The sequence below is a fragment of the Acipenser ruthenus genome, chromosome 32, assembly GCF_902713425.1.
Source record: "Acipenser ruthenus chromosome 32, fAciRut3.2 maternal haplotype, whole genome shotgun sequence".
Classification (NCBI taxonomy): Eukaryota; Metazoa; Chordata; class Actinopteri; order Acipenseriformes; family Acipenseridae; genus Acipenser; species Acipenser ruthenus.
In genome coordinates this window covers 5496446-5519836 of record NC_081220.1, presented here as the reverse complement: position 1 = coordinate 5519836, position 23391 = coordinate 5496446, and the positions used below count along the sequence as shown (strand labels likewise).

Genomic DNA, 23391 nt, shown 5'->3' with positions numbered 1-23391 from the left:
TGTACTCAAAGTGGTTTAACTTGTAGATAATTACATTCAGGCATATAAAGACTTTCAAGCTGCAACTCACATAGTGAACCAACAAAGCAACCATGAAGTCCAAGGAGCTTTCGAAACAAGTCAGGGATAAAGTGGTAGAGAGGCACAGAGAAGGGTACAAGAACATTTCAAAGGCTCTGATTATCCCTCTCAGCACAGTGAAGGCCATCATTAAGAAGTGGAAGATGCATCATACCACCCAGACACTACCCAGATCAGGTCGCCCTCCCAAACTGAGCAGCTGGACAAGCAGGAAACTGGTTCGGGATGTCACTGAAGCCACCAATGACCTTGAGAAATCTGCAAAGTTCTGTGTCTATGGTGGGAGTCAGCATTCACACATCAACAATAAGCCAGTCCCTACACAAAGCTGGCCTGTATGGATGGGTGGCAAGAAAGAAGCCATTACTCAAAAAGCAATTGAACTACTGGTGACACATTTGCTTTTTATATTTCCATATTTCAGCACATGCATCAGTGATGTGATATCCATCAAAGTTCCTTTGAAATGCACAATCAGGTGTTCAGTGGGAGCAGTGGTCACGCTTCATTTGAAGTGCTGCTTGTTTAGTCTAGTAACTGTTAGCAACGAGCTCATTAAAACTATCAAACATTGTTCATTGTGTTCTTAATGGTTGGTTAATTAAAAAGTAACCTATTTATGTACTAATAATGTCATATTATTGGAATTGGGAGTGGTTTGTTTAAAGGAACTATTGAAGCTAGTACTGTAGTAATGTTTAGCAGTGAGATCAGGTTTAGTTTTATTACCATATACTCACTAGGAATTGACGCATGCGCTTATACTTGAGTATGTGCTGTTTTCTGTGCAGGTGCAGTTACTCCTTTGGTTTCATATAGAAGCTTATGCACCTGCATTTGAGTGTAATGCAAGGTGTGGAGGCTCACATGTTCATATATTGCATTACAAGTTAAACACCATATTTATTCTTTCTCTTTGAATTCCAAATGTTGTAAGACAGATAAGGGTGTCTGCTAAGAAATAAATAAATAATAATATTTTTAGCTTGTAATAATATAATAATAACATCTTTATTTTTATATAGCACCTTTCATAGTGGACCACCATCTCACAGTGCTTTACAGAGGTAGGCTGTGAACTGTGCATTATATGCAGAGTCACTTACAATAGGGCATTGATGTAATAACATAAGAAAAGTTATGAACAAAATCAGGGAATTTAATGCATCAATACTTTTCTAGTAGCTGACTGATCCCTGGCTTTCATCGAGTTGGCTTTTAAAGACATCCTAATGACTCTGCAGCAGCACCATTCTAGTGACCCATTTCAAACACTCCCAACTCTGTGAGAAGTGTCTTCTCTAATCCTTCTTTGTTCCAGGCTAAATAGATTCAGTTCCCTTGTCTGTTGATTGTCTGTTAACTCCACTGCAAGGGATGTTGCCCAGTCGGAGGAGCACGTCAACCCGAGCCCTTTTTGACTCTGGGTGTAATAATAAATGTGTCAATTAGCAGACGCTGTTATCCAAAGCAACTACACAGACTAGGGAATGAACTATACACCAACAATTTCTGCTGCAGAGTCACTTCCAATAGGACCTCGGTTTTACATCTCATCCGAAGGACAGAGCACAAGGAGGTTAAGTAACTTACTTTGAGAAGATGTGTCTCCTAACCTCTGTCCTAAGTCTGTCTCCACTTATAACTGTGTACTCTAGTCCTGGTCTCTCTGCTGTGCTTGAAAGAGTGACTACAGTTAACTCCAACTTTTTAAAACCTTTAGTCTCTAGTCTTTTTTCTGTTCCAGACTGAATTGATTTAGTTCCCTCAACTGTTCTCAGCATATTTAGGGTTGGTTGAGTGTACAAGGAAAACAACTGACTCTGGAGAGGAGTTACCAATCAATGCCAGCACACTGGAGATCCAGAATTCAGAACACAGAACCAGGGAGGACATTCGGCCCATCAGTGCAGCAGCTGATTGATCTCAAACCTGTTAAGTCGGGTCTTAAAGGATCCCAGCCCTAACAACATGACTTGGTAACCCATTCCATCCCCTCACCACACTCTGTGAGAAGGTGTCTCCTACCCTCTGTCCTATGGCTATTGTTGTGTGAAATTTTAATTACTTTAAATTGAAAAGGAAGTTGATGTGGAGGTAAATAAGACAATTACTACACAGAGTAATTCCAAATAAGGTCCGCTTTATTTCACACCCTTGATACAATAATAGACAAACACACATACAAGAATATATTAATCAGAGATATAATATACTCATAGAGACGCAACTGAACTAATCCTTACCCTTCCAAGCAGATCGGGAGAGCCCCTCGACCCTGGCAAGAGAAAGCAGCTGTCTCCAAAACTACCGAGCAGGACTGCGCAAATCCTCACGGCTGACTCTCCTCAACAAAGGTTCACAGATCAATACTCATAGAGACGCAACTGAACTAATCCTTGCCCTTCCAAGCAGATCGGGAGAGCCCCTCGACCCTGGCAAGAGAAAGCAGCTGTCTCCAAAACTACCGAGCAGGACTGCGCAAATCCTCACGGCTGACTCTCACCAGAGCAGGGGGGGGAACCCGTCCTTTATAGCTTACCAAGTTAGGCTTCCGCGTGCGAGAGAGTAATTGGCCAGATCACTTTCTCGAGGCTCGCCCTGTGAATCATTTCTGTAAGCTATCCCTTTTCCCATAACATTCTGAGACAAACAAGATAGATAAGCGATACAAAAACAAGTTAGTTGAGCAGCACGAAAACAAGTTAGATAAACAGTACAGAAACAAATTATACAAGCAGTACAGGTTATTACAGGGCAAGGGCACAGATGGACTCGAACGCATTTCTAGAACTTTCTAGAACACATTTTTTTTATTTCATTCGGTCCTTCGGTCGAGATTCATCTGTGCACTGCCAAATACATTGTTCGCTGTGTAATTCTGCGAAGATAGATACATAAACATATTTGCCATACACATAAAAGAAATACAATCCCCAATAATATTAAGATGGGGTGGATTAATATATTTAATACTCCTTTAGCCTTTGGTGACCATCCCTCAAATATGGACCACCACGCATCTTGTGCATTACGTTCAATAACTTTCCCTAACCCTAAGATTGTATTTTGTGCCATTATCGTTTTAATTTTTAATACAGTAGCATTGTGTTGATGTTGTTTTGCTAGGTCAACTAATTCAGACGATTGATTCAGCAATTCTTGATGTTTTTGCAGGGAAATGTGAATTCCTGAATGAAGAACCTCCCACTGGATCCTAGTGAGAAGCTCTTGCTGGGAATGATTGGTTAACAAATAAGTACCATTTCCCCAATGCCAAAGATATATGTCTGATAAACACCCAGAATAAGGCACATAAGTAAGTTGTGGATGGGCATGCACCGTACTTATACATAATTTATGAGGGCCAACTTCGTGCAAAATTTCCCTCAACGGCTCATGTCTCCATTATTTCTTCCTTCATTGTTTTTAAAAGGTCACCCGCAAATATTCTACAATCTATTGCTTTGGTCAAATTGCGCAGGGCTCCCTCTGTTCCATCCATTAGCTCATATATAGCTGTACCCTGGAGCCTAATCCCTTGGTTTACATACATCTGTCCATTCCCCAATCTTTCTATTCCTTCTCCCACAGTACTTGCTATCCAAGTTTGCCCTTTTGACATTTGATAAATATCCCAGCTGTTTGCAACAGAATTTCCTGCACCAAACCAGCCTGCTATTTCATCAAAAAGCCCCCTCTTACTACGTTTCTCATTACCTTCACACATTCTCATTACCTTCACACATTCGTTTGGCTATTCGCTCTTTGTAATCTTTTATTGTACTACCTATTTCCCTTTGAAGCCAATTCTGGATATTGGTGTGTTGCTTGCAATGCTGTTCAAACATAACAGTTAGATTTGTGAACTTATACATTACCATATTTTTCAGTAGAACAGCTGTTTTCAATTGGTATTTCCATTCAACATAGGATGTCCCATTACATTACAAGTACATATTAATATAGTATTATGTTCCTAACAACACTCCAAATAATCCATTGCAAGACGCCAACCATTTTACCTCCCTAACATGGATGGCAGATACAATGTCTTAACAATACCACTCTTAAGTGTCATGAACAACACAAACTCCATACTCCCAGTGCCTCTAGAGGGCAATTTTACAACCTTTGCAGTTTTTGTTATTTTACTGAATGTGATTAGTAATAAATTACATGAGACCTTCCCATCTCTGCACTCCAGGATCGCTGACATATTACCTTTAGTATCTTTAAACTAAGACAAATCTTTTCACCAATCATACATCTATACCCCAAGTTTATAATACGTAGTTTCATTATCAGGTATGTTAACTGAAATTAACAGTCCCCATTACATCCCCAAAAATGTACTGTGTTTTGTTGTATTTTTTACATAGTTTAGTTTCTAATTTATCGGTACAGTATATCAAAGAAATGTGTGTATATTGCATTTTTGTGTTAACTGAAATTAACAGTCCCCATTACATCCCCAAAAATGTCACTTTAACGTCATCATAAATATTTCTTCTTTTGATATGCAGACCGGAATGGTTCCCCATATGTAAGAATGTCTCTGTGGTTTCAGATACTTCCTCATGACCGTCTCTCAGCAACTTACACTCTTGTTCCAGATATATGGTAGAGCTTAATTACTACATATCATGGACAAGCATTGTAAAGTTATGCAGGTTAATATGTACAGTTACTGTTTGCATATCCAAATTGTCCCACAAGTGTACTGGAACTTTCTGCACAAACTCTTCTGAAATGGTCCTCTCAGTTCCGATGAACAGCACTGTGCTTCCATTCCACCTAAACGCCATCAGTATTATCTCGGGACCTGTGGAGAACAAGTGCAGTATTTATTCTTTTGATCAATATCTGATTTAATTTCAAAATTCAAAAGGGTTAATTCTTGAATAGTCTCTTTTTCATCTGCATTGATAATGTTATTGCAATTCTAAGAATCGCCAATGTCTGTTCATTCTATCTTGTATTTTTCTCAGAGCCTATGTCCACCCCATATTGTGAACATAATATAACATATCAGTTCCAGCATGAACCTGTAGGAGAAGAGAAAAGCCTTAGACCTGTGTCTGTACTCTGAAAGTAACTACAAATCTCTATCTACTTCATTGCTCACAATTACTACTCTAAAATAACTGCATCAGTGCCCTTGCTTATCAGTGAAACTAGTTTTCGTTTTCAAGCCAGTTTTCACTCCCTCATTTTTGTATTGCCAATTTCAAATTGGTTTCTCCCAGTTTGTCCATTATCTCATATGGACCTCCCCAATCAGCATTCCAGACCCCCCCCCCCCCCCCTGCTTTTTTTTTTTTTTTTTAATTCCAAATATTTGGACCGCTAAAACTAGCCGGTCCTTCCATCCTCTCAGTATGTTGCCACTACTTTAATTTCCTTCAATTGCATTTTCATCATTTATACCCTATATTCACATTAACCAACAGGCTGTCTATCATGCTAGTACCACAATCCATCAAGCCTGCAGTCCTATACTGCACCATCAATAATCTCATGTCACTCACGATTTATTCATGTTTCAGTTATCACATTAATCTAATTATCATCACCTCTCCTGCAAGAAGCTCTGTAAAAAACTAATTGTAACCAACATAAACAAAACACATCGTAAACATGTGTGCAAACATCCCATTTCACATCACTCGCGTAGCTCTGAGTGACACTGCTTTTGTCTCCTGCATCACTGCCTAATAATAGGATCTGTGCTCAAGTCCAAAAACTCAGAGTAATCTCCCACATCCACACGCACATTCCCTGCTCCTGTTACATGAACGTATACATTACTGTTCTATATATATATATATATTCCCTTTTTGCCATATTTTAAAACATAGTCTATGTTCTATATTCTCCAGTCATCCATTTGATGACCCTCAATATTATCTTCTAACATATTTGGAGTTGATCAGACTCCCAACAAAACACAAAACTAACAGACAAACAACAACACTTTTAGTTTTATCTTGTTTTTACCAATATTCCATGTTTAAAGCTATGCTTAACGAAGCATAAACTTTTATTTTGGTTTATTGCCATTTAATTTACACTTTTGTATGTGCTATTTGGGCTTAACTGGAACTTATTGTCTGATTGTTCCTTATCTGTATCACCTAATGTGGACAGTTAAGTAAGAGGCTTATCCTATTGCCCCCTTATCGTGACTTATAAACCAAACAGTAAAAACAAAGACAAAACAGGTGTACCAAACCCTCTCAAAACAAACATAAAACATAAATCTGAGTATGCCCGTACATGTTAAGCACTACAAACCCGTATAACTAGTCCTTAGACATATTGTATTTTGCTCGTTTCAATAGTTTACACCAAGATTCTGGCAGCCCTCCGCCTTTTCTCAATTCTAGTGCCCCATCACTAATGGTTTCATCCCATTCAGGCAGCACCTCAGGCTCAAGCCCCTTATTCTTGCATTTAAACATTATGATTATTTACGTCCAAACTTCCTTTTTAGAGTCCTGCCGACAACGCCAATAATGTTGTGTGAAATTTTAATTACTTTAAATTGAAAAGGAAGTTGATGTGGAGGTAAATAAGACAATTACTACACAGAGTAATTCCAAATAAGGTCCGCTTTATTTCACACCCTTGATACAATAATAGACAAACACACATACAAGAATATATTAATCAGAGATATAATATACTCATAGAGACGCAACTGAACTAATCCTTACCCTTCCAAGCAGATCGGGAGAGCCCCTCGACCCTGGCAAGAGAAAGCAGCTGTCTCCAAAACTACCGAGCAGGACTGCGCAAATCCTCACGGCTGACTCTCCTCAACAAAGGTTCACAGATCAATACTCATAGAGACGCAGCTGAACTAATCCTTGCCCTTCCAAGCAGATCGGGAGAGCCCCTCGACCCTGGCAAGAGAAAGCAGCTGTCTCCAAAACTACCGAGCAGGACTGCGCAAATCCTCACGGCTGACTCTCACCAGAGCAGGGGGGGGAACCCGTCCTTTATAGCTTACCAAGTTAGGCTTCCGCGTGCGAGAGAGTAATTGGCCAGATCACTTTCTCGAGGCTCGCCCTGTGAATCATTTCTGTAAGCTATCCCTTTTCCCATAACATTCTGAGACAAACAAGATAGATAAGCGATACAAAAACAAGTTAGTTGAGCAGCACGAAAACAAGTTAGATAAACAGTACAGAAACAAATTATACAAGCAGTACAGGTTATTACAGGGCAAGGGCACAGATGGACTCGAACGCATTTCTAGAACTTTCTAGAACACATTTTTTTTTATTTCAGCTATCCACACTTAATTTCCAACAGTGCCCTCTGACCCTGGTGTCAGTGCTATGCTTGAGGTATTAGTTTTGGTTAACTTTGTCAACACCTTTCAAGTTTTTAAAGACTTCAGTCAAGTCCGCCTAATTGTTCTGTGTTCAAGCTAAACAAATTCAGTACCCTCTTCACAGCTCGTTCCTTTAAGCCCTGGGATTAGTCTTCGCCTTTATGATTGCTTCCCTGTTGCTGGTAGAAATTAGTCTATCACAACACCAAGGTCTTTCTCTCACATCCACTGGGTATTTCAATCCTATTTTTTTCCTGCTAAAAAGAGACTTAGTAATACAATTGTGAAATGTTTCAATAAGAAACATGCACTCCACACCGTACAGCAGCTGACTGATTTGCTAATGAAAGAAGCAGCTCAACCACAACACCTGGTATAATGAACATGTTTGTGAGCCAGGTGTTTGCAGTACTGCACTGTAGATATGAAATTCCAGAGAATGCTTCATTTTGCATGACTGATAACTAATCATTCTTTTGCCTTTAATACTGTATATGGGGCCCCCTGTCTGCACCTGCTGATCCCAGCACTGATCCTGCTCTGTGTTAAGAGAACAATGGAGATCACTGACACTGTGTCAATAGATTTGGATCATAGGGTATAGAGGAAATAGTTTTCAAGTGAAGTATGGAAATTTGGAAGAGGAGGGCATCACACAGTATCACAGTGTTGAAAAAGAAAGGGTTCTTGATGAGGGTTTAGTGGTGAAGGAGTGCATTTGCCTGGGAGAGGGTATAAAACAGAGCAGGGTGGAGGGACCAGAGCAGCTGAAGAGTGGAAAAGCAGCATCAGCACCTTGTCAAGATGAAACCCTGGACTACAAGAGCCATTCTCCTCTCGGTCCTGACAGCATGTCTTCTGTCAGGGGCTGGTAAGACTGCCTTTCTTCTGAGTAACATGGGGAGGGAGGGAGGGATTGCATTGATTGCCTTCAACGTAAAATAAATGGGGGAAGAGATGGCATTGACTGACTTTCATCAGAATAACAGAAGGGTAGGGAGATAGCAGACAGTCTTCCATGGGATAACATAGTGGAGAAGGCAGGCTTTTCCTCAATGCTGCATTATTAAATAATCAACTTACCATAAGAATATCCTTCTTTGTTCTTAATTTGTACATTGCCATTTAAAAGAATGATTTCACCCCCTCCATTTCCTCTGTGTGCAGATGCAAGGAGCCTCCTTGAGGACTCTGAAGAGCTGGGAGATGATGATTACCAGGCCAGCAAGAGAGAACTGGGTAAGATCCATTCTTCCAGAACTCAATCCTATATTCTCAACACAGAGGTTTGTCTACTTGTCTTGGGGTTTGATTTGATGAGCCTGTACTCCACTAGAATAAGACACAGCATTTGGAGTACTTGAAAACTACCATGTGTTGCATCAACCACCTCCCACCATGGGGACAAATCAAGGTTTGCATTTGAAATTTCCCTTCGAGTCGATCTTGCCTCCTGCTCATCTCTTCAATAAACCATTGCAGGTTGTGTTTAAAATACACTGAGATTTTAAAATGTTCATTCAGTTTGATTTACCTTTTTCACAAAATATACATATCCTTGAAACATATAAACCTGCTCTTTCATTTATTGTGCTAATATTCAAACCACTTTTTATACAGCAGATTTAATATAATAATTTATTTAAGAGATATTAAAAATGCAAAATGTTTACTGCAAGTTGATTTATTACAATTCCTTGCCTTATATAATATGTGGCACTTTAAAGTGGTTTATTTATATAATATTAATTCAACTATTCTACACTGTTGCAGTTATTAACAAAAGTGCAGAATTTTATGACAATAATTACATGTTTTTAAAACAGATACAAAAATCTTAATAAAATAAAAAAAAAATCCCAGTTTTCCTAATCGGTCCGTTTGCATTCTCCATTCCATGGTGTCATTCCTTTCATAGCACTGGATACAACACAGGACTGCTCTCATTAAAAATGTAACCACAGCCTGTGTTTACAGATCTCAGCAACACTGGAAGACTCAGAGGAGCAGGAAGGAGCACTGGAGAACAAGAGAGCGCTGGGTAAGGAAAGAAAGAAAGAAAGAAAGAAAGAAAGAAAGAGAGAGAAAGAAAGAAAGAAAGAAAGAAAGAAAAAGAAAGAAAAAGAAAGAAAGAAAGAAAGAAAGAAAAAGAAAGAAAGAAAGAAAGAAAGAAAAAGAAAGAAAGAAAGAAAGAAAAAGAAAGAAAGAAAGAGAGAAAGAAAAAAGAAAGAAAGAAAGAAAGAAAGAAAAAGAAAGAAAGAAAGAGAAACAAACAGAAAGAAAGAAAGAAAGCTTCTTATTTGCAGGATTTAAGTTAAGCAATGACAAAAAAGCACAGTCCTGCACAGACCACACAATTTGTTTAGAAACTCAATCTGACTAATCATCGCTAATCATGCATAACATCAAGGGCTACTGTATATCCAGAAATCTCCTGGTTAAACCTCACAGCTCTGCATTGCAATGTAATGGGGAACTCTCTGCCTCCCTGTGTTGAGTGTCCTATGAAGCTGTGCACTGCAGTCGAGGGAATCCTTCATTGCTTCATGAAGCTCTCTTCTCCCTGTTCCAGAGGCAGAGGATTCAGGCAACAGTGATGCTGAGCTGGACAGTGATGGACTCAAAGGAGAGCGGGAGTTGGGTGAGTCCTTTGAAAAGCACGTCTGGGTAGTGTGTGGGTACAACGTTAAACCTTCAAGAGGAACACATTGTGAATTACAAATGATAGACTTAAGGCCAAACCCCAGTGAATCTGAGCACATTTAGCTGCTGTTTCTCTACTGGCACTAACACAAAGTGCCCAGATCTGTTTCCTAATGTACTTCTAACTGTATAAACCTATTTCTGTTTTACCTGATAGGAGACAATATGATGGAGAAAAGAGCTGACAGTGAGTACAGATGTCCTATAGCTTCTTCGGTTGAGTGTCTGTCTGTCTGTCTGTCTGTCTGTCTGTCTGTCTGTCTGTCTGTCACACTGATGCGGAAGAGGAAAACACAAAGCTTGAGGGATATACACTTTGAAAATATTTCACCTGTTTGCATTTAACATGTGAATTTAAATGTGTTGATGCAGCACCTTTAATAAGACGTATTGTATTAATTGATCTCCTTAAATGTCAGTAAGAAGGATCGCCCAACTGAGATATAATAACTTGACTAAAAGGTTGTCCTGTTCCCTTACCTTTTTATCAATCAATATTTATTTTATATAGCACCTTTCATAGTTGACCACGGTTGTTTTGTGCATACGTCTGTGTGATTCTTTTCATATGTAATGCAGACTGAAATATCTTTCTGTTAGTAAGTGCCATCACCATCTAGTGCATAGCAGTGAATTGAAAGCAGAAGGAAGCGTGATCCAGTCACTGGCTCTCTATAAAGACACTTTGACTGATCCAGCCTACATTATGTACATATATCTAAGACAGGCAACTAGAACTGAAGAGCAGCTCCTGAACTCAGGTGAAAACATCGTAACACACACTCTAACAAAATGAAATCTGAAGCTCCTTACTGTTCAGCAATCTTCTTTAATGTACATTGAAATCCTAATCCAAATTTGGAGAGTTCCTCAACATGGTCTGTGTTTAAATAGAAGGGATGCAACCTACTGTTTGTTTAATGATCTTCACGTGCTTTCTGTCTCCTGAAGTGGATTCTGAAGTGGTCCTGACACAGTCCATGGTAGTGAAGAAGGATGCCCTGTCCAAAAGATACTACAGAAGTAAGTGTGTGTCTCTCTGGAGCTGGCTCCTGGTTTGGGTGAACCGCATGGATTGTAGACTGAAGGTCAATTGATTGAAGACATTGAGAAACACTTCAGTATTACAACATATTCTACCATGGAGTGGTTTCATTGTTCTGGACAGACTGTAGGAAACACTTTGAAATGTGCCCCTTGGTGTCTTCATTAAGCCTGTAACAGCTATCAAAATCAACTGATATTCTCAGAGGAACAGAAAACATTCCAGTAAATGGAACTCAAACATGAATATAAAGTGAACTATTAAATCCAATAACCACTGTTTCTGTTTTTCTTTTTCTTTGGAACAGCTTACTGTTGTAAGTATTTTATTTTATTATGGTACATTAATATGTAGAAATGAATTGTATATATATTTTTAAATTGTATTTAATGGTCTATGTTTATTTCATTTCCAGATTATAGCATCTGTGCTCGTGGTAAGTGTGAATCTGATATTTTAATAAAAATGTGACTGTACACTACAATACAATACACATGTACTGTGCGCGTCACAAGAAATGAATACATGTTAACAATGGGGCCTCCTACAGCTGATGTTGAGAATATGGAATGGGGTATTATTGTATAATATGAATTAGCTGCTCTTAATAAGAAATGCCATCTTCATTTAATACATACTCACATAGCGAGGTGTTCTGTATCCTGTGGGAGGGGATATAAAGAAGGAGCCCTGGCTTTGGATTTTGCCAATAATAGAAATGTACAAATAGAGAGACACTCCTTTGAAATATATAGCTCTCTAATACACTACTGAGGCCCCATTCTTGTATAAAGCAGCCACTGCAGTGACTTCAAATGGACTGAACTCAATATATCACTTGTATCTTTCACAGTAAGGTACAGATGCTACTATGGTAAGTAAATGGATTCTACTTTATTTTATGCAGCAATCAGTGGGTTTTATTTATTATTTTCAATCAGGGCATGAATTGTTTATCAGTGTAGCTTTGCTGAGAGGCTTCAGTGACACAGTGACTAGAGTGCAGAGCTGCAGTGTGGAAGGTAGTGGGTTTGAGCAGTTTAGTGGTTAGTGCTGGGCTGTAGTATAGGAGTTAATGGGTTTGATAGCTCAGTGTTTAGAGAAAGTGGTGCCCTGCAGAGTGGAAGGCAATGTGCATGCTTGTGGATCTGAGTATTACTTTTTTATTCATTAGTCTTTTAGCAGTCGCTTTTCTCCAAAGTGCCTTCGAGACTAGGGGGTGTACTATGCATCAACAACTGCTGCTGCAGTCACTTACAATAGGACTCCAGTTTTACATTTTGACTTGCTCAGGGTCACACACAGTGAGTGAGTGGCTGAGCCGGGATGTGAACCTCCTGGTAACAAGCCCTTTTCATTAACCACTGGGCCACTGTCCCTGGGTAGCTCAGGGGGTTGAGTTCTGGGCTACAGTGTGGAAGGCAGTGGGTTTAAGAAGCTCTGTGTTAAAAATAGACTGTTCCTAATTATCTTTTCTTTTTTTGTGTAGCTCATCACTATCACTACTATTTCTACTACCGTCATGGGTACCGCTGCGCTCGCCGTGAGTATGCCTTATTATTTCTGTATACATTGGTTGTGGGATATATTAGAACAATTTGAAATAGAAAACCAAGTGTCATTCCATATCAGTTTAGAACATGAGGTCGACCAGGTCAAATATGGATGGAACTCCAAGAGAGACACAGAATTGTTGGAATAAGTTTTATAACAGATGCCATCCATCATAATCCTTCAACTGGAAATATCAAGATGAGTTTATGATTCATCTTTCTACTGCATTGTCTCAAACTATTGATCGATTTGAGGTCATTCGTAACTTATTGGAAAGAGGAAAGTCTAACCTGTCTCCTGCAATCAAGAAATGTATACTTAAACTTATTACATGTGTGTGATCTCATGCAGGAGTAACCAACTCCACAAATAATCCCAGGAGATCTGATGAATGTGTTTGCTGCTGTTTTATGGTGTGTGTACAGTAGTTCTCTGTGGGAGGTCATTATGTCAGGGTTGGCTTTGAGTTGAGAAGAAGGGTCCACTGACCTCAATCTCATGTGGAACTTTTGTCATTTCAGTGAAACAAAATATAAAAGCAGGGGACAAAACAGAGGAGCTTTGATCTAGGATTGCTCTGAATAAAACCTCAGAAGCATGTTTGGCATTTGAACTAGTATAGAGGGTTTCCGTGTTTTTTATTGATAGGATTATATTGCGAGGTTGTGGTGGCTCCACAGTTTAGCAGTTGATTCCATACCATTTGGGATTGTGAAATTGCATGCTGAATTACACAAAGCTTTACTCAAATTTGTAATTCAAAGGAGTGCAATACAAAGAGTGTGGAGGATGCTGTCTACACATGGGAGGGAGTTCAATTCTGCAGCTCAGTGTGACACTGATTGTCTATATTATTAGACAATGCGGACCATTACCACCCCACAATCTCATTACCTAGCTGTGCAATGCTCTGTAGGGTATGGATCAGAACAATAGCTTTTCTGCCCAGGTTGCTGATAATGTCTTCAATTGGTTTCAGACTGGCGTACCTACCGCTGCAGGCGATGCCAGCACTACTGAGAAGCAGCAGCGCCCAGGGATCACAGTGATGGAGTTTACCTGACAGCAGACCTGCAAGCAAAGCTTAAACACACCAGCAACCTTCTTTTGTAGCATGGCTGTAACCTTTCTGTTGTGGTCCCTCTCCAAACACACAGCTACAGCACCCATACTTATTTCTATCAGGCCATTCCCAGTTTGTTTAAAACAGCTGCTCTCTGTTGTGCATTTGGTCAATCTCTTCAAGGATATATAATATGGAAAGTATGGAAAGGTGTCCTTATTTAACGTGTAGTCTCAGATTCTCAGTGAGATCACATGCTCACACATGTTTGAATAGAAATACAACTCCACATGGGCACATATACAAAGCGTTACTTGGAGAGCGTGCTTGATTGATTTGCCCCAGCTCATAATCACTGCACCGAGTCAGGTTTGACCAGTAGACTCCTTTCTTCTCCCAGCTCCTCACAGCCACCCTGTGATGTCACAAGTGACCCGTGACAGGCCTTGTTCACAGACTGACAAAAACATTGTGTTTATATAGAGATTTTCTTCATCTCTCAATTATTTTAAAATCTCTTTATTTGCATTCATGACAACAAATGCTCCAACTGTTGACCAGTATAAATGCTGTCCTGCCAAAACAACACTATCTGCTGTTACATGAAACTGGGTAAAAGCCTGTCTCTTTCTGTAAAGCTTTTTAAGCAATAAAACTATTAGCATCAATGTCTCGTTTTGGACTGGTTTATTTCACAAGACATGTATTCTTGTCAAACTGCCACCACTGAAATCATTCAAAAAGCACTCTTTATTGACAACAAAGAACTCTTAACAGGCAAGGGAGGATTCATGTATTTCCTCTTTCTTCTGCATTGCATATTTAGTAAAGGAGAAAGTGCCTGATTGTTTCTATAATGTCATCGGTTTAGCCATTCAGAAGCACGTTGCTCTTTCCCAGGTAATTGTTACTTGCATATTGTGGGTAAACCAAGAGGCATGATGAGATGCTGGAGGTGTTATGGCAAACCCTGCTTTTACTTTACTGTGTGCTCCCTACATTAAACTGGTTATTGAACCTGGACCATCTCTCATCTTTCACTTCTACTAATGAATTACTCTCCAACTTTGGGGAAACAAATCACAAATGTGTGTATTGTATTATCATGATGTGCTAGAATTGACCTTGCTCTAAAGACTCACTGTGCTGTCTGTATTAACTTGTATTATAACAAGGTCAAGTTTATCGATTAATGTCAGTGAGCATTTGGACAGCATTTAAAAACTCCCGCTTCTAGGACATAAGAAAGTTTACAAACAAGAGGAGGCCATTTGGCCCATCTTGCTTATTTGGTTGTTAGTAGCTTATTGATCCCAGAATCTCATCAAGCAGCTTCTTGAAGGATCCCAGGGTGTCAGCTTCAAAAATATTACTGGGGAGTTGGATCCAGACCCTCACACTTCTCTGTGTAAAAAAGTGCCTCCTATTTTCTGTTCTGAATGCTTCTTTATCTAATCTCCACGTGTGACCCTTGGTCCTTGTTTCTTTTTTCAGGCCGAAAAAGTCCCTTGGGTCGACATTGTCAATACCTTTTAGGATTTTTAATGCTTGAATCAAATCGCCGCGTAGTCTCTTTGTTCAAGACTGAATAGATTAAATTCTTTTGGCCTGTCTGCATACAACATGCCTTTTAAACCCGGGATCATTTTGGTCACTCTTCTTTGCACTCTTTCTAGAGCAGCAATATCCTTTTTGTAATGTGGTGACCAGAAATGAACACAATATTCTAGGTGAGGTCTTACTAATGCATTGTAAAGTTTCAACATTACTTCCCTTGATTTAAATTCAACACTTCTCACAATATATCCGAGCATCTTGTTGGCCTTTTTTATAGCTTCCCCACATTGTCTAGATGACGACATTTCTGAGTCAACATAAACTCCTTGGTATTTTTCATAAATTCCTTCTTCAATTTCAGTATTGCTCATATACAGACACAGACCACACTGTAGTGTTTAGATGACTGGATGTGAGGAGGTTTGTGTTAACAATGGGAGAACTGGGCTGACTGGAGAGGTAACTGATGCCTATGTCAATTGTCTTATTACTGTGTTATTACATTATAAACAGCAGTGGTGCTCTGGCTCCCTCTTGTGGTCAGTGTGAATTATGGCAGTGTGTGCAGCTATGCAAGGCACTGATGCCTGTTTCCAGGCTATACAAACACAGAGATGGATTCAATCAAACACTAAGTTCACAGTTTAATAGAAGAGTGGATTAGTTATATATTTGTATATGTGTTCTAAGCGCTGCACTTCTGTTTCAATTGGTGTCATATTATGATATTTATAATGCACATTTTTATTGCCTGCGTGCAGTACCTTACACTTTTCTGTATTAAATGTCAGTTGCCACGTGTTTGCCCAGTTCTGAATGCTGTCTAGATCATTTTGAATGACCTTTGCTGCTGCAACAGTGTTTGCCACTTCTCATATTTTTGTGTTGTTGTAAATAACAAGTTTGCTTACTATACCAGAATCTAAATCCTTAGTGTAGATTAGGAATAGCAAAGGACCTAATACTGATCCCTGTGGTACACCACTGGTTACCTCGCTCCATTTTGAGTTTTCTCCTCTAATCTGTTTTCTACATGTTAACCACTCCCTAATCCATGTGCATGCATTTCCTTGAATCCCACCTGCATTCAATTTGAGAATTAATCTTTTATGCAGGACTTTGTCAAAAGCTTTCTGAAAATCTAAATAAACCATGCCATATGCTTTGCAATTATCCATTGTTGATGTTGCATCATCAAAAAAATTCAAGCAGATAAGTTAGACACGATCTCCCTTTCCTAAAACCATGCTGACTGTCTCCCAGGATACTTTTACCATATAGGTAATTTTCCATTTTGGATCTTATTATAGTTTCCATAAGTTTACATATAATAGAAGTCAGACTTATTGGTCTGTAGTTACCTGGTTCGGTTTTGTCTCCCTTTTTGTGGATCGGTATTATGTTTGCAATTTTCCAGTCTGTCGGTACAACCCCTGTGTCAAGAGACTGTTGCATGATCTTGGTTAGCAGTTTGTAAATAACTTCTTTCATTTATTTGAGTACTATTGGGAGGATCTCATCCAGCCCAGTGGATTTGTTTATTTTAAGAGCTCCTAGTCCCTTTAACACTTCTGCCTCTGTTATGCTAAAGTTATTTAAAACTGGATAGGAACAGGTCGACATGTGGGGCATGTTGTCCGTATCCTCCTTTGTAAAAACTTGTGAAAAGTAATCATTTAATATATTTGCTATTTTTTATTTTTTCATCTATGATTTTGCCATTTGTATCTCTTAGACATTTAACCTCCTCTTTGAATGTTCTCTTGCTGTTATAATATTGGAAAAACATTTTGGAATTGGTTTTAGCCCCCTTAGCAATGTTCATTTATATCTATCTCTCTTGGCCTTTCTAACTTCCTTTTTGACTTGTGTTTGCAGTTCCAAATAGGAGTGGCAAACACTGTTGCAGCAGCAGAGGACATTCAAAGTGATCTAGACAGCATTCAGAACTGGGCAGACACATTTCAAATGACATTTAATAGAGAAAAGTGTAAGATACTGCACACAGGCAATACATTTCTCCCCCTTCCTTTCTATATTGGTTAATTGTGGGCTCTATTTTCTTTTTTTTAACATCACTGAGTCCCTTGTCCCTGTGCAACCACAATGTAGAAACATATAGAGAATGTATGGGAATGGTCAATAAACATCACTGCTGTTTCTCTTAAAGCGTGTTTATTTATTTCTAATACTGGACCCTGTCTTAATACTGTATTACATTATAAATATGAATATAGCTGAATTATTAATTGTAGATAATACTTAGAATACCAGATACATATTTAGCATTAAAAAGCAATACATGTGATTTATTTAACAGTCGTTCATTATTTTGTGTATCAGCCGCCACACAAAGCTGAGCGCAGTGCGGTATACTGTAATGATGCTCCAGTCAGTCTGCCCGGACTGCACCTGAACCATTTTAAAAACACGAAGCCCCTAATAAGCTAAATTGTAAAAATTAGGAAAAAATTGCGCAGATATAACGAAGCTAAATTTGAACTCCTAGCTGGAGCAACGAGAGAGGGCGAGAGGGCGGGGCAGAGAAGGAGGGGGAGACGCTGCTAGGCAACCGGCTCGTGAACATTCCGCTCAGCTGAGCAGAGACCGTTAGGATTTAAAAATGTGAACGTTCCGAGCGGCGTTAGGCGCTTCGTTAAATTAACACACCGTTGCTGGTATTTTAATTTTGAAGAAAACAATATTTTAACTCAAACAGCACTGTATTAAAAAAATACTTTACTAGAAGCTCCAGACCGTTTTCCAACAAATAAAAGGTGATACGTATTTATAATAAGTATATTTGTTATGATATTAAGACTAAAGAAATGTGCTACAGTTTGGTGTATAATTTATTTATTTATTTATTAAATGTTGTATTTCTTTTTTTAATATTGTATTGTTTTCACAAAATAACATCCATACATTATCAGTTCATCTGCTAGAGTAATCAAATCACAAATATTACTCGTCAGTAATTCATACACAGACACACTGTGGTAACTTCAAGAAGTTAAAATGTAAGGCTGGATTAAAGTTTAACCAATTAAATAAGTAAATACATTTTTACCTCTTGCTGGTGCCACGGTTTGTCTCTGTATCAATTCACTGATATTTGAGGTTTTGTTTAGTACACACTAGCAGGTGATCTGATAATCTTATTGATGTTATTTTGTGAAAACAATAACACGTTAATACTGTGCTACAAAAAATGACTCGCCGTGTTGTAACTTGCGCGGGTGATGTCATGGGTTGTCATGGCAGCGCCGATCATCACGGGAGGGGTTATCAGTGGTTGTCGGAGAAACGCTGGAGTTCCGCTGGCTTCCGAGATATCCAACCCGAATATCTAAATCATATCTAAAACATTTGATTTTAAATCGTTTTGTATAATATTTTCTTTTTCGGCGCTTCGCTAATAGTTTCTTGTTTAGGCTTTGTAGATATTGAACTGGATCATTGTTTCAACGTGCATGTCTGGGTTTTGTCCAGTAGATGGAGCTGCTGCTGCTGTTGTGATGTTTTGTTTAGCAGAATGCAGTTCACGTACCGTGTTACAAACGGGACGGCGCTGCACAGAGCGGTACAAACTGTGCAATTAAAATCTCTGGTAGTACTGCAGACGGGCCGCCGATAGTCATCTCTGATTAACCCAACATGAATATAAATACGAACTCAGTCTGTTTCAAAGAGCACTCAGAGTGACGGCGCCGGAGAGTCTGATAGCAGGTTTAATAATATGAATGTGCCTGTGTCTGCTCGAGTCTCGCATCAAACTCTCCGTCCTCTTTATAATATAAACACATTACACCCCCCGTACTGCACACGGGGTTTCCAGTGTAGTGAATTCAGTTCCAATAACTCACACACTCAAACATGAAGAGAACAACATGTTAAGTAGCACTTTTTTGTGATGCTAGAACAAGGTATATATAAGGAGTGTTGATAATGTCACCCTAAACTTGCATATTGAAAGTAGCATGTCAAAGCAAGAAGGAATCTAATAAGTAGATTATGCCTGTGTAATCACAACTCAGAGGCAGCCAGACCTATGGCATCACACATGGGACTACAGAAACTGGTACGGGATTCTGGGAATTGTAGTTTGTTTGCAGTTTTACCGTTTTGTGGCTGAACGGTGGAGGTTGCATTAGCCACTGTATTCGATTTTTTTTTTTTTTTATCTAACGGGAGTAATACAAACTACACTAAGCAAAAATGTAAGAGATATATTAATGTTTTATATTTTGCATGTATTTGGATTAATACTTAATATACTCAGTTTTTGTGAACACGATCACCCACAGAACTGTATAATAAAGTTTGTTTCTAGAATTCTGTTCTTTGCATGTGTGTGTTTTATAATATGTATACCTGTCAGCACTGAGCTTTCAAAATAAGGGAGACTGCATGGGGCAGGACTCTGAAACAGACCTTCACGGGCAGGGTTACCATATGACTTCATGCACACTAGAACACACTGGGATAGTTTAGGCTCTTCAACTCACACGCCAAAAGATTGTGGGAAGTGTAGTCCTGCTGTGAACAGTGCCCAAGAGGTGTAGAATGTACCAGAATGCATTGCAATTGGAAAAGCCTGAATTGTCCCAATGAACAAGGAGTCACATGGTAACCAAAATGCATACCTGCCACAGGCTTCCCATGGGCCCTAAAGTATGACCAATACAGACAGGAAGGAACTGCACTGCTGGAAATAGTGATTTTAGAACCTGAAATGTTAGCAAAAATAATTGCTTTTGCAAAAACGTATGTAGGAGCTGAACTGGAATTTTGATTATTAAAAAAAAAGGAATTGTCACGGATAGCTGAGTTGGGTGGAGGTGTAAAAATAATCAAGTCCAGACAATGGTATGATATGACACAAGTTGTTTTCTTTTCCTTTATTAGTGTCTGCAAACAGTGGTAATCAGGACAACAAACAAAAGAAAATGTCCAAACAAAAGAGAAACACTAACTGAAGTGTGGAGAGACAAAACAAACAAACAACAAAGTAAAATTATCCAGACTCTGGGTGGCTGTCCTTGCCTTTCTGGTGTCCACCCTCCTGGTTGGCTGTCTCTCTTTTGAATTAGTTTGTTTATGTCTGTCAAAAAAGTCACAGTGAGCATTTGTTTGGTTTTATCCCTCAGTACCTCTCCCACACTCCTTTGTGCTTTCAGATACCACCCTCGACTGCTACAACACGGCCCCCTTTTACGTGCTGCAGAACGCCCCCTAATCAGCAGAACACCAATTGGCATTTTAATCTCCTCCCAATTCTGGGACTTTGCAGGACATTCCGTGTTGTTGCCCTCAACAAAGATGGTGACCGTCCTTTCGGGACTTCCGCCCCAAAGGTGGAACTGTCACGTCACACCATCTCTGTTGGGGCCTTCTAGGCTGGCTCACAGCCCGCTGGCGGCTGGCTTACAGCACGGGATCGCTTTATCTCATCACAGGAATGTATTCTTATTTTAGTTTATTTAGGTATGTGTAATTATTATGGTTTATGGGTTGGTATGTGCGCCTTTTCTATGCACTGCACCCTCAAGTGGTAGTTTTCTTTATAGCTAATGAATTATAGAATTCAGTGTGGAAAGTAAACAATAAAGAACACAGATGACACAGTGAGGAGGAGCAGCAGCAAATACAGTTCAACTGAAGACAATTAGTTTGTACTTTTGAAAGGAGTTCCTGGTATGGAACATATTGCTGTATTGGAAGGATTTTCCACTAGTTTTATTATTGGATGTAAGTTAATAAAAGCTTACTGTATTCTGAAGATTGGAAAGTTTACACACCTGGAATTATTCTAGAAGTTAAGAGCTGGAAGTGATGTGAAGCACAGTGACTGTATGATGAGTCGTAATATAGAGGATACCTAGCCTACAAAAACTAACAAGTGGGAAAATCATTTATGAAGCCACCACAATGTAAATTTAAAAGAGACAAGAGAATCTGGTCAGGGAGAAGGGCCCAACATAAGGGAAAGTGGACAAGCCTGGCTTTGGTGGACAGCTTTTAACTTTACACCAGCTTTTGTTTTCAAATGAACCCTCCCCCCTTACTATTTCTACACATGAGGCTTCAAAATAATTAACAGTTAAACATATATTCTTAAATCAGTGAAGCAGGGCTCTAGTTTGTTTCTTGTTGAAGCCTGGTTCATGACAATATATAAATTGTATACTGAAATAGAATTTATATGAAAATTGTTACCCAATACATATTTAATAAAAGGGACAAATGAAGGGGGGTTTCTTCCTTAAATTTTATCATGCTAAATAACTGAAGGTATAGTAATTGCCCTGTTACTGGTCAATATAAAAATAGGGTTACAGCTCAATGGAGGAGGAAAGTCTTTGCTCCCAGGTTCAAACAGTGAATTACTCAAGGACCCGTCGCTAACACACCATATTGGAGAATGGCCTGATCAGGGAAAATCAAAGCATTTGATACAGCAAGGAGGAGGAAATCCCATTGACATGGCCATTCTGACATATCAAGTGTAGAATTAGTCAAGCACAAAAAAATAAGCTTTTACAAGCAAGATTTTTATTTATCAACACACACTTTTTGGCAGTTTCCAGAAAGATACAACTCCAGCTATGAAGATAACCACTGAACACACACCCATTGCAGCTCCCAGAAGGGACCACACATTGAATTGGGCTGCAAGAGAAGAAAGAAATAGTTAGAGGAATATAAAGAGAGATATTTATAGATTTAACTTGAACTGCAATTGTGTTCATATCATGCATATTACCGCTTCTAGGCATAAAGTGAAGGGATCCATCTCTCTTCAGCTCAATTGGGCCAGAAGACACAAACACCTTTACTGCACCACCATCCATCCCTTCAGCACTGCGACCTACAGGAGGAATTAGGAGGAGTCCATCAAAACAAATGGACAAAAAATGCATGCTAAATGTCCCCCCCCCCCCCCCCTTCTTAGACAGAGCTCTTACCAAGCCTCTGTTTCCCTGGAATGCACCGTCTGCTACAGAGGCTGTCTGATGGCCGGTTTGAATCACATATCACAACACTGCAGTGGAAGTAAATCTGAAAGACAGCACACCTTGTCAAGTAAAACAAGCATCAATAGATCAGGCAGTACCATCATCCAATGAGGATTACTGAATTGAAAAACAAATATATTGCATCATAAGTGTTTCTTGCAAAAGTGCAGTTACATGTTTTCATTCCAACTCACTAAAGATTTGAGAACAGCAACTATTCGTTGCTTGCAAAGCAATCCAAACCATGCATTGTGGTACAAGATCCCCATCCCAACAGTCCACTTTACCTGTCCTTTTAGTGCATCCCGGCCGCTTGTGAAGGAAAACATTTTCACTTCAAACCTCTTCAGATGGGAAGGGAACAGCACTCTTGCATTGCTGGACACTGGGTGAAAGATGGTCAAGTACTCATCTGCAGAGTTCTCACAACTAGAAAGAGAAAGTAGGTCAGGAGCACATCAGCCACAACTCCAATTCCAAGGTTTTGTAACAGCAATATCATATTCCAGCATCTTACCTGTCCACAACGACATCCCACTTTGGAGAGCTATTCCTGTCAACAGAATAGGTTGCCCAGCAGTTCTCCAAAAACAATTCAGCCTGTGGATCCCTGCTGTACAGGAGCTCTACCTCAAAATACAAGGGTCTTCGCAAGTACTTCACAACAGGGTAATCCCGAGCTCCATAGAAGTCATTGTAGGTTGAATCTGCAGAGATGCAAGGGATCTATAGGTGGAAACACACTACTAGAGCATCTATATTACTTCAATTGCCAAGTCCTACCCAATGCAAGCCGCATGATGACTGCAAGGTCCCCCAAGCCAGGCTGGGCTACAGGTGCAGGATTATTCTGGTACAAGAACTGTACTACCTTGGTGTCATTGACCAGGTAGTGACAGGCAACTCTCAACCTGGAAAGAGGAGATGGGGTTAGGAGAGTTTCAGGCTCAACCACAAGGATACTCAATTTGATTGCAATCCTTACCGGTAAGATGTGAACAACACTTCATTCTCATAAGTCAGGAGG

The 23391-nt window shown here is 39.4% G+C and overlaps 1 protein-coding gene and 2 long non-coding RNA genes across 3 annotated transcripts; 1 reads left to right on the top strand and 2 right to left on the bottom strand.

The window, feature by feature from the left end:
* Window positions 1-2207: 2207 nt before the first annotated feature.
* On the bottom strand, window positions 2208-7370 carry LOC131702952 (uncharacterized). Its single transcript, XR_009309621.1, has 2 exons — window positions 6801-7370; window positions 2208-4906 (listed from the first exon to the last, which is right to left on the bottom strand). It is a non-coding gene; the product is annotated as an uncharacterized LOC131702952 (long non-coding RNA).
* A 4216-nt stretch (window positions 7371-11586) lies between these two features.
* LOC131702955 (uncharacterized) lies at window positions 11587-14446 on the top strand. Its single transcript, XR_009309624.1, has 4 exons — window positions 11587-11607; window positions 12025-12045; window positions 12661-12714; window positions 13705-14446. It is a non-coding gene; the product is annotated as an uncharacterized LOC131702955 (long non-coding RNA).
* Window positions 14447-21878: 7432 nt separating this feature from the next.
* LOC131702950 (zona pellucida sperm-binding protein 2-like) lies at window positions 21879-22788 on the bottom strand. The gene is made up of 4 exons (XM_059005757.1): window positions 22652-22788; window positions 22314-22407; window positions 22112-22216; window positions 21879-22017 (listed from the first exon to the last, which is right to left on the bottom strand). The coding sequence occupies exons 1-4, from the start codon at window positions 22691-22693 to the stop codon at window positions 21908-21910; spliced, it is 351 nt and encodes a 116-aa protein (XP_058861740.1). The 5' UTR covers window positions 22694-22788; the 3' UTR covers window positions 21879-21907.
* Window positions 22789-23391: the final 603 nt, after the last annotated feature.

What these genes read in the sequence shown, in the direction of transcription:
- LOC131702950 (XM_059005757.1), bottom strand. Translation starts at nt 22,693, where the DNA reads ATGTTTTCCTTCACAAGCGGCCGGGATGCACTAAAAGGACAG. An exon ending in GGGATGCACTAAAAGGACAG is followed by an intron (nt 22,408 to 22,651) that starts GTAAAGTGGACT and finishes GCTGTCTTTCAG; the next exon opens with ATTTACTTCCACTGCAGTGT. An exon ending in TCCAGGGAAACAGAGGCTTG is followed by an intron (nt 22,217 to 22,313) that starts GTAAGAGCTCTG and finishes TTCCTCCTGTAG; the next exon opens with GTCGCAGTGCTGAAGGGATG.